This window comes from Beta vulgaris, chromosome 1 (genome assembly GCF_026745355.1).
Source record: "Beta vulgaris subsp. vulgaris cultivar EL10 chromosome 1, EL10.2, whole genome shotgun sequence".
Classification (NCBI taxonomy): domain Eukaryota; kingdom Viridiplantae; phylum Streptophyta; class Magnoliopsida; order Caryophyllales; family Amaranthaceae; genus Beta; species Beta vulgaris.
In genome coordinates this window covers 20,932,491-20,949,026 of record NC_079202.1, presented here as the reverse complement: position 1 = coordinate 20,949,026, position 16,536 = coordinate 20,932,491, and the positions used below count along the sequence as shown (strand labels likewise).

General features: G+C 35.6%; 1 protein-coding gene across 2 annotated transcripts; it reads right to left on the bottom strand.

The window, feature by feature from the left end:
- Positions 1-2,287, bottom strand: LOC104900783 (psbP domain-containing protein 3, chloroplastic). 2 transcript variants are annotated; one of them, XM_010688311.4, is made up of 9 exons: positions 2,062-2,287; positions 1,757-1,954; positions 1,581-1,643; positions 1,301-1,381; positions 1,128-1,210; positions 908-983; positions 639-757; positions 354-398; positions 1-246 (listed from the first exon to the last, which is right to left on the bottom strand). In XM_010688311.4, exons 1-9 carry the CDS (start codon positions 2,249-2,251, stop codon positions 220-222), a joined length of 882 nt encoding a protein of 293 aa, XP_010686613.2. In that variant the 5' UTR covers positions 2,252-2,287; the 3' UTR covers positions 1-219. The 2 variants fall into 2 exon arrangements, with proteins under 2 accessions (XP_010686613.2, XP_010686605.2); XM_010688303.4 differs by having other exon boundaries at positions 1,581-1,646; positions 2,062-2,281.
- Between the last annotated feature and the right edge of the window lie 14,249 nt (positions 2,288-16,536).

Genomic DNA, 16,536 nt, shown 5'->3' with positions numbered 1-16,536 from the left:
TTGAAGAATTGCCTTAAAATTCAAGCACAATCAAAAGCTTGAGCAAAAATAACTCTGGAAACGGGGTGATTGTTCTTGTCTGTATGAGCAGCAAAATTTTGGAGCACCAACTGTTGAGTAATGTTCTAACAAATGGTTCAAGTATAAGATTAATGAAAGAGAAAGGATGCCTATAAGAAGATATTTGTATCGTGCACAGCTCTGGCCTTCTCTCCCCAGTCAGCCTAATCTAAATGATCTGACAGCCTGTGAAGAAGATTGAACCACAAGATTTTAATAGGTAAGACACTTGTTCAGAAAAAGGATGGCTGAACAAAGGTTAATAGGTTTCACTAGAGTTTCGTTTCGCATACCTTTTGAATCTCGGATTCAAATTTGTTAGACTCGTCTTCCACAAACTGCAATATTTACAAAACCAAAAAGAATGTCAGTGTCCTAATTCAGGGCTTGTTTGGTTTTTGGTTTAAGATTAAATAAGTCACACACTAATCATGATTACATGTGTATAACTGACAACAAAAAACTGGGAATACTTTTTCTACTTTCCATTTTCAGATTTTCACAAAATGATAATAACGGATAGTTTGACAATTATTGCAATTCTTTAGATGAGCAATGCACAGTGAAGCGAAGTTCACCTGTCCAGTAACTGTGTAGAGCCTGTTATACCAGCCATTATTTGCCATTCCAATTGCGGAGTAGATGTGCCTTCGACTTTCTCCAGGTTTCTGGAGTGTGTACTCGATATAATAGAGTCCTGACCAGTTGGAAATGAGAACAGAGTTTAATGACCGCAGACATTTCATCTTACTCTTTTGCTAATACCATCATCAGGCTGTTGCACATGTACCTCTTGGAAAGATCCTATATTATTTATTTAAAAAGGTTCTAGAAGGGATAAAATTACCATTCGAAGCTTTACTATCGATCAGTTTTGCTGCAACCCCAGGAGGCCTCTGCCAACTTCTATCCAATCCTGTGACCTGATCATTTGTGAGATTGTCAGATATACTTGGCAGAAGAACTCAAGGACAGATAGCTACAGGCCTATATTAAGGAAGATGGAGATCATCATAGCAGTGATTTAATCGAAGAAAGATGATTAAATGTGTGTAAATGGTAATTACCAGACTTTCTGCAAAAGCATCAACCTTGCCAAATGATTCTAATTTGGTGAAATCTGGACCAATTCCTGTGATTACCACACTCACTACGAAAATGTTTCATCAGGAAATTTAGAATTTTTTTTCACACTTGTTCCGTTATGTAATTGATCAAAGAGTTGCAAGCAGAAATCTACCATTTGAAGTAGAAGCTTCTTCAGGGTAAAATGCTGTTATGGATTTGATTCCATCAGTTTCCCCAGCTCCAACTTGCCAATCTTTATGGTAAATAGGTAACCCTTATTATTAGTATAATGACCTATTAATATTTGACAATCTGTTTGGTTATATGCTGCTAGCATGATATTCTGATTTTCTCATAAATTCAATGGTATGCCCTGATAATACAATGCTGCCCAGGCAAGTATACTCCCAGGCATACAGTAGATGCGTCAAATGTTGGATGCCTGAGTTTACCTTGAGGGATAGATATTTTGTACTTGTTAGCGTCATCAGAGTAGACGCGAAATTCTGCAGGAACTTCTGAAATAGCCCAAATTGCAATACTTAGAAACAGTATAGAGACTCCTACTGTCCTACATGTTATGAAAATATTGAATTTAAGTTGTCAAATAGATCTCTTTTTTGCCCACCAGCAAGTGCTAGAGCAGGTGAAGAAACAGCCATGACATTTGCAACTTGAAAAGCAGCCGAGAAGGCAATATGAAGCATTGCTTCTCTTCTTCCAGAGCTTGTGCTTACAACTTCATATTCTGCTGCTGCACTTTGTTGTGTCGTTGGGAGACAGCAGGACACAACAGGCTGCTTTCGAGTAATAAAACTTAGACTACCTGTAAAAATGGCATTCAAATGCAAATATATCAGACAAGAGAAAGAGCGGGCTTCAATGCTTCAATGAATTTACTATATCATTAGTTTTGCAAAGTCAGTAGAATACGAGAAATGAAGGGGAAGGAAGAGGAAGGAGTGTGTCGTTGAAGGAACGACACCGCGGTGGTGTTCGCCGTTGCTGATGAAGCAGCTGTCATCATTCCACCACTTACTACTCCACTGTCTCCAAACGGTCGCGAAAATAGTTGTTCTTGTACTTCCTTTAACTGCCTCTTTTCTCTAGGATATGATATCATATTCTTAGTTTGTTGCCAGAATTCTTTGTGGTAAGCATTAAAAATTGGCCCACTTCAGGAATATCTTATTTGTGGTAGAATACTGCTATAATGTAATAATGTATTTGAGTGGCTTATCATATCGACAAAATCACCAAACTTGCTTGGTTATCCTATACTTGGATAAAGAACAAAATTTGTGTGCCACATTATTGTTAATTCTAGAAAACATATACCTCGCCTGCTTGAAGCTCCAAATTTTAGTAAGTTGTTCAATTGGATTTTGAAGAAGTGTCACAGTGATGAAGAAGCTAAGCATTTTTGGGAAAGGTATTCTTTTTTCAAAGGAGAAAAATATAGGAGCATCATCCTAATCAGGAGGCCAACCTAACGTTACGGATCAAAGAAATCAATACTATAAGGGGGTGTTTGGGCTCAATAAAATGGCCCGCCCAATACTTATGTCACGTCATCAGGAATTACCAGATAGGTGGTACAGTGGGTCCCACAAGGGAGTTGAACTAGCTCCAGGCTGTCTAGGGATCCCCAGATGGGGCTGGACAAGCCAATTGCCTGAAAAGGTAGTTTAGCCATTGATCCCCGGAAAGTCCATCCCATGAAATGTTACCTTTCTAAGAATTCGCAGTGCTACAAATACCAACTGTCTCATCAATGAATATTATTGAATTCTCACCTAACAAATTAGATCATCTCTCTCTACCTCAATTGACTAGAGCGTCGGATTAAAGATCCTTGAACAACTCCCCGCGGTAGTCTAACCTTGTCTTTCAGGTTTCCCGCATACGGGGGATCAATTCAGGCGAACATTCTTGGGGCTCACTCCTACTCAGGACACTTCAACCATCTTTAATTTCTAGACATATGCAGTTTGGCGCCGTATGTGGGGAAGTTATAGACAAAGTTACTTCGCCCCCACTCAGTAAGATTTACCTCATTGTTACTCAGCAATGGCCCCAACCAAGAGCACTCGCAACAGACAACCTTCAGCACAGGCCCAAAGATCCGAACGTGCACCCTCGCCCTCCCACCATCGGATGTCTGAACGGGTACCTTCTCCACCCTATCGAACTCCCACAGTCCTGACCATCGATCTTAACGAAGAGCAATCCAATGGTGATCAGCCTACCCCCTCACAATAGTTGCAACAAGCCGACCCTCAACCCTTGCTTGCAGCAGATATAACCCTAATAGCTACTTAGCTTCTTCCTTAAGGAACAAGCTTTGGTACTCTCCCAAAGGGAAGAACACAACCCTCGCTTAGCTATGGTCAGCCTAGCTGACAATGATCTGAAGTAAGGGAACCCAGCCAGCATGACAGGTAGAGATCTAGACAAGGAGAAGACGAGCGACATCCACCCAAGGGGTAATCCGCTCGGCCTGGAGAAGAGACTCATGTCTCCATGTCCCCTAGAGGGGACATCACACACAAACCCGGGGACGCCCAACACTTCCTCAACCAAAAGTGCCCCAGCCAGGGATATGACGTCAGACATATTCTAAACAAGAAAGCCGTTCAACAAAAGCAGGGACAAGGCAATTCAGCTCATTCTAGTCCCCCTCGGATCAACCATGGAACACTTGAGTTCATGGTCCCATTCAACCAAGAAATCCTGGAAGCACCTAGTCCAAGGAAGATCAAAACACCCACAATTGAACCATTCACGGGCCTCACTGACCGGGATAACATAGAAAGCTCAGATGAGCATTCAGACCAGATGTGAATCCACTTGGTGCCGTTTCTTCCCTACTACACTCAAGGGCCTTGCCCACAATTGGTTCCAAGAACTGCCAGCAGGAATCATAACCGAGTTCTCATTACTTGAGGACTTGTTCATTCATCAGTTTGTAGCAGAGAAGAGGCAAAAGAAAATGAGCCTCCATTTTATGGCAGTAAGACATGAGAAGAATGAAAGTCTAGACGACTACATCAAAAGGTTCAATGAAGAATCACTAAAAGTTTCAGATCTTCGAGATGTAGCAGCATTTGCCGCCCTAATGTCCGGACTACAACCTAGTCGGTTAAGATTGTGCTTGGGTTCATTCAGGCAACAGAGATATGTCGCCACTTGGACGATGGAAGCAAGAAAAGGAAGGAAGAAGATGAAACAAGGAAAAAACAACAGTTAGTTGCCAAAGCATAAGAAAAGGATAACATTTGCAAATCGAAGACCCCCCTCAGCCTATTACCCTTTGAGAAGGTCCGACTCAGTCCCATAGCGGAGAGTAGATGCTCATATTCAAACAAGAGGCAGCTGGGGAGCCAGTTGCTTGCCACAAAGATATCCCCCCCTCGGACTATCTTGGACTCCGTTTGCATATACAAGTCGCTACCCCTTCCTCCTCGGAGAGTTCGGGGACTCCAAAGTTAAGTTCGAAATTCGGCTCGACATCCGATTGCAACGTTGGAATCTCCTAATCTCCGCCAAAATACACGAAGGCGAAGTCCCTCCGAAAGCTTTTTTGAGAAGTGGGGAGGTCAATCACGGTCCAGTACCCTGTCGCATCTGGAAGCACCGCCACCCAGATCCATTCTCCCCTGCCATCATCTCCACCAATTTATACATATTACGCCAAAGGATGAGAGTCGATCGGACACGAAGCATCTCACAAAGAACCTCAATCGCCACTGTTCCCCCCCCCCCCTCAAGAGTTGGGAGAAACCTGACTAAGTGTCAAATTGTAAGTGTTCGAAAGCTCCTTGACAAAGGGAGTCATAGGGAATCAGTGTAATACTCCGTATTTTTTTAGTAAGTTAATATTTATATTTTTAGAAAAGTTTTAGTTTTTAAAAAAGGTTTTATTTACTAAAAAGGCTTATTATTTATTAAAAAGGCTTTTATAAAAGATTTTGAGTATTTAAAAATAAATTGTAGCCCAAATGCATACATATTGGGCCCAAGTTTACTAGTTTTAAAACCTAAGTACTTTGGTAGCAAAATTTTAAAAATGATTTAAAGAAAAGGTTTAGAAAAGAAAAGAAAAAAAAAAGGGAAAAAGGTTTGCAAAAGATTTTTAAAAGAAAAAAAAAACAAAAAAAAAAGATTTAAAGAAATTTCAAAAAAAAAAAGGAAAAAGAAAATTTTCTTAGAACAAAGATATCATGATTCACGCGGCTATGTTCAGCGTGTGAAGTGATGAAATTTTGGTTACTTTGTTATTTTTCTTATCTTAGATAATTATGTATTATGGGATAATTTATATCTTTTCCTAATCTTAGTTGGATAAGCGTATATATTAGTTATATCCAACTTGTTTAGTTTATCTTTTTTTTCCTAAATCTATCTTTTAGTTTCCTAATCCTATTCCGATTCTACCTATCCAACTAGTATATATAGGGGTCTCCACCCATCATATTTTTCACACCAAATTTGAGAAATACATCCTTTTCTCAAGTTTAAACTCTCTCTCCCTCTTAGCCTACTTTTTTTCTTCTCCTAGTAGTTATTATTATTCAAGGTGCGTGTATTTGTAGATCTTTAATAATTGTTTTGCAAGTATAGTATCATGTTTTTAGGAAAATTTTTGGATGAAATACATGTTTTATGAGTTTTATTATGAACTGCATCTGTTTTATATGAACATGTTTGAATGTTTATAAATTTTATTTATGAACTTTGAATTATGTCTTTTATTTTATATTTATAAAGTTTGATCTTTGAATTTATATTCAAATATTTAGAAGGATTTGATCTTTTGATTCATGTTTAAATATTTAAAAGGAGTGTTTTTGAAACTATTATTATTTTCAAAGGTTAACCTTGAGCAAGTTATTTTATTTATGCCTTTATATGGCTAAGTTTTAAGAATTATTATTCTTTTTAAAGGAGGATTATTTCAGAAGGATTTTTATTAGTTATATGATCTTTTATGATCACAATTTATAAAGAGGCACGGCTTGTTATTTATTAGCAAGAACGGTAGCTATTATATTATTTACCCATGTACTTTTTGTATAAGTCATGTGGACAAGGTAGTTCCCCTCGTAATAGACTCAGTAAGGAATACTAAACTTGGGGGTGTGCACACTTTAGGCAAGGTACCTAGGCAAGGAAAAAGGATTTTTATCAAGGTTATATACTTTATATTATATAAGTATTATCAAGTATCAAGAAAGGTTTTTTGAAATTAAATATTTCAAAAGTTTAATTAATAAAGTGTTTAATATTCCGCATATACATGTACTCAGTATTTTTACTGACACGCTTTTGTTTTGTTTTGTTTTATGGCTTTGTCCCTGTGATGACCCTTTTGGTGAGCAGATTTTACAGGTTGATTGATGCATATATACTTCATATGGGAAGGAATCATAATTAGTCAAGGAGTTGTTATTTTATTTTATTTATTTCCATTGTTATATAGTTGTACAATAAAGTTTATATTAATAAAGAGAAGTTATTAAGTTATTTCCGCTGCATTAGTTTAAGTTCAGTTAATAGTTAGTATTAAAGCCTTTAATGTTATCACGTGGCGGTAATACTCTCAAGTTTCTCAAGGAGTTTTATATTAAAATAGTTTTCCAAAAGAGAGAAATTTGGGGGTGTTACAAAGTGGTATCAGTTTTCAGGTTTTTTTTAAAATAAAATAAACAGTAATGAGAGTATGGGTAGATCTAGGAAGGGCATATAAGCTAGAGTTTCGCATTCTATTTCATTTTTTTTTGACATTTTATATTATGTGAAAAAAAAAATACTTCTTTCTTTTTAAGCAAATACTTATATTTTCAAGTATAAATATTTTCTGATTTATATTTTGAAGAACGGAATAAGTATGTGGATTTATTTTTCTGAGGAAAGTTCTGGCTAAGGAAAGACTTGGTACTTAAGTTGGCCGTTTGTGCCGCACCTCTCTTTCCTGGGAACTCACTCGACTAATTATTCATACACTAAGCCTAGTACTCAAATAAACAACTCTTTTGATCACATACATATATATGTATTTTTCAAGAATATCAAACAAACTTTTTTTTCGATTCATTTGAAATTATAGTTCAAATGTTATTTTTATTTTGACTATTATTTCAACATGCAATCCGTATTTATCTTATAAATCTATATATATTTATTTGAATTATAAAGCTGAAACTTTTTTATAAAGTATTGATTTTTTTTAAAGAATTGTTTAGTGTTTATTATTCTATTTGTAATATGATTATTTTGAATATATTTTAAGAAGTTTGACTTATTGTCAAGTTAATATGAAAAATCTTCGTATTTTTCATAAGCAAAGAAAGAGTTTATTGTTTATTATAAAATTGAGTTATTATTCTGTCTTTCATGACATTTATTAGAAAAGCTACTTGCAAGTTGTAGATTACTATCTCTTACGATATTTTTTTGCATGTATATTTTCTATAGATGAACTTGGTTTTTTAATGTCTTATATGACATGTATGCATGTGACCAATTCATGTAAAGTGATTTATATACATTGTGTAAAGCATCAATATGTTTATTTCTGTGATTTATAAGTGTTAGGAGAACCTATGAGTTCAAAGTAAGCCAAGTTGACTATTTGAGATCCATTAAAGGTGAAGATTATTCTAGTTTATTCCTTTGAAGGAAAGAAGTTTAGTAGTTTTTTTTTTAGTAGGAGTGAAGAAGGCAATACATTATATTATGTGCTAAGAATTGTGAAATTAGTCATTTGAAGTTTTATGTAGTTGGATGATCTTTAATGTTTAGTGACATGAGTAAGGAAGAGAAATTTCATAATTTGTGGAAACAAGAATTAGGAGGTCAATGGTTTATATATACCAGCTTGGAGGAATTATTAAGATTTAGATATATATATTGTTTATGGATATAGTCAACACCATTTTAGCAATGATATAGAGATAACCTTTGAAAGGTGACAAAATAAGGAATATTATGAGGACCTTATAGGTATATGAGATACCATATTTGAATTAAATTGGATTTAATTAAGGAATTTTCCCCTATGCTGAATCGCAAAGGAGTTATCGTTGTTATAGTTAAGCAAAGAAAGTACGAAGTAAGACCATATTTGAAACTTTAGCAGGTTCCTTTAGATCATTTTTGTTTTAACAGGTGGAGTAAGATACTAGAATTCTCTAATGTATTCTAAGTTGATTTTGGAGATTATTGAGTGTCAAGAGGAGTATTATTTTTGAGTAGTCTTAAACTTTTGCTTAAATACTAGCGTATAATTGTTGTTTTGGCAATATGGAAGATAGAGTGATTATAAGAATTGGGTATATCACTTATTGAAATAAGTGACTCTAATAATAGAAGAAATATATTCTTTTGGGAGAAATCTTGAGCGTAATAAAAGAGGAAAAGGGAAGAAAAACTTAGTCAATCAAGGTTTGATTTTGGAAAATAGTCGTATTTTTTATTATGGATTTAAGCATTGAGATTCTATTATGTGAAGAGTTAATTTTATTGAAGTGAAGATTGTGTGAATTTTCAGGAAAAGATTTTTTATTTACTATCTCAAGTATAGTTGAGTACTGTTTATTTTTGAGAGAATATTAATTATGGTACTTTAAGAAAATTTTGAAGATTGAATTTCGAGGAGTTTTAGTTTTGAGTACCTAAGTAAGGAAGTCTATTTTTTTTTTCTTCAAGTATATGTTGTGTTAGTATATATATACTACCAAGTTTTGCTTGTGAATAATGATGAATTGATTTGATTTTGATTTCTAATAAAGTAGGATCAAGGGTAATATTTTTATGATATTCATTGTGAGACCTTCATGAGTTATGGGAAACTGAGCAAACGTATTTTACAAACAGAAAGAAAAGGTTATTTAAATATTGTATTTTCGAGTAAAGCTTACGAAAGGTTTTATAGAGTTCTTTTGTTCTCACTACATTATAGCATTTTGATAATATATTAGTATTTGCTCAAATAGTTTTCCTACAAAACTTGTATTTAGTATCAATATGTAATTCTTTATTATCTCAAGAATTTGGAAAAAATTTCTACTCAAGTTTTAGAAATTTTCAGTTTGTCATAAACTACTTTTAATTCAAATATTTCTTATTATGTTGATCTATTATTGAAGGCAATTGTTCCTATTATTAATACCTTGAGATAGAGGTTTTTTTTTTTAAAAGTTCAAAAGTTATTTTTGAAAGTGTTATTTTCTCTTTAGTGATTTTACTATTACATTTCCAACAACGATTTTTGTATTGTTTTTGTATTACAAAGTTGGTAAATGATTTGTTACTTTCAAAAAAAGTTGTAATGATTTAAAAGTTTAAGCTGCGAGTTACGGGGGCGTAACTCCTTTTTAAGGGAGGTAGAATGCGATAGAGTTTCGCGCTTTTAACTTAAAATGCTATTTTTGACCTAATTTTGACTTATTTTATGAGTTATTAAGTGAGCCAACTTACTTTAATAGAAAATTATTGGTATACCAGAATTATTTGCTTTACTTATTACTTGCTTGTTTCAAGTTTCGAGGACGAAACTTCTTTTAAGGGGGGTAGTTTGTAATACTCCGTATTTTTTAGTAAGTTAATATTTATATTTTTAGAAAAGTTTTAGTTTTTAAAAAAGGTTTTATTTACTAAAAAGGCTTATTATTTATTAAAAAGGCTTTTATAAAAGATTTTGAGTATTTAAAATAAATTGTAGCCCAAATGATACATATTGGGCCCAAGTTTACTAGTTTTAAAACCTAAGTACTTTGGTAGCAAAATTTTAAAAATGTTTTAAAAAAAAAGGTTTAGAAAAGAAAGAAAAAAAGGAAAAAGGTTTGCAAAAGATTTTTAAAAGAAAAAAAAAAGATTTAAAGAAATTTCAAAAAAAAAAGGAAAAAGAAAATTTTCTTAGAACAAAGATATCATGATTCACGCGGCTATGTTCAGCGTGTGAAGTGATGAAATTTTGGTTACTTTTGTTATTTTTCTTATCTTAGATAATTATGTATTATGGGATAATTTATATCTTTTCCTAATCTTAGTTGGATAAGCGTATATATTAGTTATATCCAACTAGTTTAGTTTATCTCTTTTTTTTCCTAAATCTATCTTTTAGTTTCCTAATCCTATTCCGATTCTACCTATCCAACTAGTATAAATAGGGGTCTCCACCCATCATATTTTTCACACCAAATTTGAGAAATACATCTCTTTTCTCAAGTTTAAACTCTCTCTCCCTCTTAGCCTACCTTTTCTCTTCTCCATAGTAGTTATTATTATTCAAGGTGCGTGTATTTGTAGATCTTTAATAATTGTTTTGCAAGTATAGTATCATGTTTTTAGGAAAATATTTTGGATCGAAATACATGTTTTATGAGTTTTATTATGAACTGCATCTGTTTTATATGAACATGTTTGAATGTTTATAAATTTTATTTATGAACTTTGAACTATGTCTTTTATTTAGTATATTTATAAAGTTTGATCTTTGAATTTATATTCAAATACTTTAGAAGGAGTTTGATCTTTTGATTCATGTTTAAATATTTTAAAAGGAGTGTTTTTGAAATATTATTTTCTTTCAAAGGTTAATCCTTGAGCAAGTTATTTTATTTATGCCTTTATATGGCTAAGTTTTAAGAATTATTATTCTTTTTAAAGGAGGATTATTTCAGAAGGATTTTTATTAGATATATGATCCTTTTATGATCACAATTTATAAAGAGGCCACGGCTTGTTATTTATTAACAAGAACGGTAGCTATTATATTATTTACCCATGTACTTTTTGTATAAGTCATGTGGACAAGGTAGTTCCCCTCGTAATAGACTCAGTAAGGAATACTAAACTTGGGGGGTGTGCACACTTTAGGCAAGGTACCTAGGCAAGGAAAAAAGATTTTTATCAAGGTTATATACTTTATATTATCTAAGTATTATCAAGTATTCAAGAAAGGTTTTTTGAAATTAAATATTTCAAAAGTTTAATTAGATAAAGTGTTTAATATTCCGCATATACATGTACTCAGTATTTTTACTGACACGCTTTTGTTTTGTTTTGTTTTATGGCTTTGTCCCTGTGATGACCCTTTTGGTGAGCAGATTTTACAGGTTGATTGATGCATATATACTTCATATGGGAAGGAATCATAATTAGTCAAGGAGTTGTTATTTTATTTTATTTATTTCCATTGTTATATAGTTATACAATAAAGTTTATATTAATAAAGAGAAGTTATTTAAGTTATTTCCGCTGCATTAGTTTAAGTTCAGTTAGTAGTTAGTATTAAAGCCTTTAACGTTATCACGTGGCGGTAATACTCTCAAGTTTCTCAAGGAGTTCTATATTAAAATGAGTTTTCCAAAAGAGAGAAATTTGGGGGTGTTACAATCAGAGCCCCATGCCCATAGCCTTATAATACACCGCGATACACCCACGAGGAGGAGTAAAAGAAACGGTATGGAAGGCCTCCGATCAGACCAAATGATACGGGTCCCTTATCTGAAACCTAGCTGCTTGGCCACGATAATCATCCATCAACGCCTTAATAAAGGAAGGGAGAGGAAATTTTGAGCCTAGACCCCCCTTCGGATCTAGATCAGGATATTCTAATCGGTCGGAAGTTGCATCCCTTCTTCGTCACTCGACATTAACTACACAATCAAAAATATATTTGTCTAACTAACTCCTCGAGGAGAGAAAGGCTAGGGACACCTCAAAAGGATAGGGAATAATTCCCTCGGCCTCTTCCTCCACTGACGACGAGGGACTCAGAAGCAAGACGACATCGAGGACAGTCGAGAGATCGGGACAACTTATTACAGTCAACACCAACGTTATTCCTATCCTTTTCACCTCCTCGGATAACTTATAGGAAGGTGAGGTTGGAGGTGCCACTAACTCGGATGAATCTCCCATTATTTATAAACAAGCCGAGATTATTTGAAAGAAAAGCAAAAGAAACTTAAAGAGAAATCAGGAGCGTACCTGGTTGGACGAAAAAAACTGAAAACTTGACTTGGAAATGGAGAGAATTTGAAGATTTTTGAGCGAGAAGAGTTGAGGAAATGAGCAAATGATCTAGATTTCTCTCTCCTCTCACATATATATAGGCATGCCTCGGGGGAAGTGCAATGAAAACCCCCTATGTCGCCTTAAGGGGATTTGTAGGTGACCCAAATCAGCCAGCTCAACCCTAAGGCCATGGTCCAAGGGAGACAAACAATCAAAAATTCTCAATAACTTCCAGTTAGCTTAACGATCATGAGGACCCTAAGATCTCAAGTATCCAAGATTGCCATGTGGCATTCGTGGTAGGATACACCTGCTCTGACTAAATAACATCTACCTCTTCATCTGACGAAATAAGTACCAATTGGTACCCGCTCGGACAGCTTGGGGCTCATTAGCCTCTCATTTGAGAGGCGTCCACCCCACTCGGCTTATAGGGGACCCTCTCCCCTTGTCCGAATCACTTTTATACTTAGAAAAATACGACTAAGTACCAATTGGCACCCACTCGAACAGCTTGGGGCTCATTAGCCCCTCATCTAAGTGGCGTCCACCCTACTCGGCTTATAGGGACCCTCTCCCCTTGCTCGGGTCACTTTTATACTTAGTCAAATATAATTAAATACCAAATGGCACCCACTAGGATAGCTTGGGGCTCATTAGCCTCTCATTCGAGTGGTGTCCACCCTACTTGGCTTCTACGGGACCTTCTCCCCTTGTCCGAGTCACTCTTATACTTAGTTAGATATGACTAAGTACCAATTGACACCCACTCGGACAGCTTGGGAGTCATCAGTCCCTCATCCGAGGGGCATCCACCATACTCGGCTCATAGGGGACCCTCTCCCCTTGCCAGGCCACTCCTACACTTAGTCAAATTTGGCTAAGTGATCACTAGTATCCACTTGGTCCATTTTAACATTTTTCTAAGGAAAAGTGACCCGGTCGGTCAAAAAATCCTCTCAAAGGGGAGGCGACTCGATCAGTGCCATCGATCATCAAAACAAAGCATCTATTCCGCCACAAAGGGGCTCCACTCAGTCGGATCTCCATGATCCCCCATCCCTGGCGTAGGGCAAATTGTTTGGGCTCAATAAAATGGCTCACCCAATATCTATGCCACGTCATCAGGAATTACCAGATAGGTGGCACACTGGGTCCCACAAGAGAGTTGACCTAACTCCAGGCTGTTTAGAGATCCCCAAATGGTGCTGGAAAAGCTAATTTTATGAAAAGACAGCTTAGCCACTAATCCCCAGAAAGTCGATCCCATCAATGTTGCCTTTCTGGAAATTTGCAATGCTATAAATGCCAATTGTCTCATCAATGAACAAGTATTGAATTCTCACCTAACAACTAGAGCATCTCTCTCTAGATTTTCTCTCTCTACCTCAACTAACTTGAGCATTGGAGGGGAGATCCCGGAACAACCCTGGGGTAGGCTAACCTTGTCTTTCAGGTTTCCGGCGTACGCGCGATTAATTCAAGCGAACGTTCTTGGGCTCACTACTACTCATCACACTTCAACAATCCTTAATTTCTAGAAAGAAACAGGGGGAACCAGTATAACATCGTATGACTGAAATGACCGCTATGAGTCATAAAGTTAGCCGCACTATTCGCATCTCGAAGAAATGAGACACATTCACCACACTAGCATTGTTCAACAGAGTCCCTGCATCAGAAATCATATTATCAATTTCCCAAGGAATCCGCCATTTAGAATTGAGGAAATCAGTAACAACCAAATTGTCTCCTTCAATCCAAAGATGGGAAATATCGATAGAAGAGGCTGCTTTAATCCCTTCCACCAGCCCAGAAGCTTCAGCTTGAACAATACTATTTAAACTACTAATAGACCTAGCTCGTGCCAACATGACACTCCCTTTCTAATTTCTAATAACAAAACCAAAAGAAGCACTACCATTAGAAAACTATTAGAACCATCAAAAATTAAGCTTACAATGATTATGAGGGGGAAGACCAACAAATATTCTTACTAAACCTAATCTTAGAAGGTAATCTAACTACATCAACCCATAAAATTATCTCTACCATTTTCCTTACTACCAACCTTTTTCCAATCCACAACAAACTTACGCTAGTGGAAAAAACCTTATATTTTTTGTAAAACCGCATCCAAAAATCAACCAAAAAATAAGAGGCAAAATTGGCAGAATAATCCGATGCGGTCCTCTTGTGGACCGCATCAGATTAAATAAACCGCTGCGGTTTATTAAAAAGCTGATGTAGTTCGTGGACCGCATCAGAAAAATGGTTGTATTTTTGCTCACCCACAAAACACAACCTAAAAAACGTGCGCCTCTTTTTAATGAACCAGGCCTAAAACGCGCACTCCTTACCTCTAATAAATCTGAACTCTCCCTCCTCCCTTCCCTCATAAATCTGAATCTCTAAAACCCTAATTAATCTCCTTCCTCCTCTTTCTCCTCTCTTCCTTACACACGGCTGAAATCCCTCCTTTCCTCTCTCTCTTCTCTCTCCTAAAAAAACTCCCTCCTCTTCCACCGATGAATCACGAACCGTCAACCACATCGAGGCGAGCACGAACCACTGATCCAAAATCAAGGCCCACCCAACCATCATGACGTAGCGTCGAAAATGAAAATCGTCTCGTCTCTCCTCTCGTTTTCACCGTCGATCTCAACGCTCATCAACGAACCGTCCACAAACACTGCCAACGAACCGTCTTCGATTTCATCATCCTCCGTTGCTCGTCCCTATCAACAACCACCGCCACGAAGCGTCGCTAGATCTAGGGTTGTTTTTTTTTTGTTTTTAATTTTCGTTTTACTTTCTTATTTTCGTTTCCAATTAGGTTAGTTTTAAGTTTTTAATTTCATTTCCGATTTTTTATTGTCATTGTTATCTTGAGATTCTTTTGTAGATCTAGGTTTCACTTTATTTTAATTTTTAAATTCCGATATTTTGTTCTATTTTTTGGTTACATTGTTGTATAAGTTTTGGTAATTATTTTGGAATTTAATTTTATTTTTTTTAATTATAATGTAATTTAGTTGTTATTTTCTGTTAATCTTTGGTTCGGTGATTTTGTAAATCACTCTCTATTTTTCGTATGATAATTTGATTTGGTTTGGTGATTTAGTGATTTGAGATTATAACGGTTGGTGGTTTAGTGATTGAGTATGTGATTTTCTGTCATTTTTGCTTCCATGACTTTTTGGTTTCGTTTTCCTCCTTTAGTGAGGCGTGCGTCACTTTTTTTTTTTTTTCAAAAACCACACAATCTGGTGCGGTCATGTTAAGAATCGCATCAGATTCTTACTGTACTGTTGCGGTTTTCAACCACATCAGTTTGTTTTGGTTACGTGATGCGGACCCATCTGCTGCGGACCAAAACCACACCAGTATGCCAGATTTTGACCGCATCGGATGAGCTTTTTTCCACTAGTGTTATAAATAATAACACTTGCTTTTTTTGAAAAAAATATGATCATCATTAAAAATAAGCTTGTTTCTAAAAAAACTAAGTAAACCACCAATAATCACAAAATAATTCAAGTCCGGAAAATGTGAAGCTAGCAAACAATCTTGAAGAGAATTTTTGAAGGAGTTTTAGGTTGGAAAAATACACAAAGTTGGCAGAAGCGGACAATTAAAGGAAGAGTGAACGTTCAACAAACTATCCAAAATAAAAGGATAGAGGAAGAAAAGATGAGAAGCTGAATCAGTTGAACAATTACAAAACACACACTATCGCGGAAAAAATGTGACCTTTCTCAAGTCGTTCTTTAGTAGGCAGACCATTATTACAAGCTTTCCATAAAAAAAAATTAATTTAAGGAGGCTGATTCAATTGCCAAATCCATTTATAGTTAACATCAGAATTCAAATGAGAAAGAGAACCCTAAGCAAGAAAGGTCCCAAATTTGACACAATATTCCATCAGGGGTTTACCCCGAAATAGGTTTGTCAAATGACTGAATAGAAGGAATATAAATAGACCAATTAACATCCACCAGATGAGCGGGAACCACAAACCTAAGCTTGTCCCTATCTCGTTGATTGACTTAGTAAATAAAATCTAACACCTTAGTAGTCTAAGGGTAAACTGAGGCATGAACAATATCTGACAATGGATACTGAACAACCCAATTATCCCACCAAAAAATAATATTATCTCCATTATCAAGCTGCCAGCTTAGACCCTTTTTAAAAGTGTCCTTAAGGTGCAAAAGATTCTTCTATGGCCAAGAAGTTGTATTAGAAACTTTATAAGCTAGAAAATCTTAGTTCTTGCAATATTTCTTTTTAACTAAAGAAACCTAAAGAATAGGGTGGTTCTTAACCAACTTCCAAAGAAGCTTCAAGGCTTAACTCTCCTAAACCCAAGCCCACCTTTAG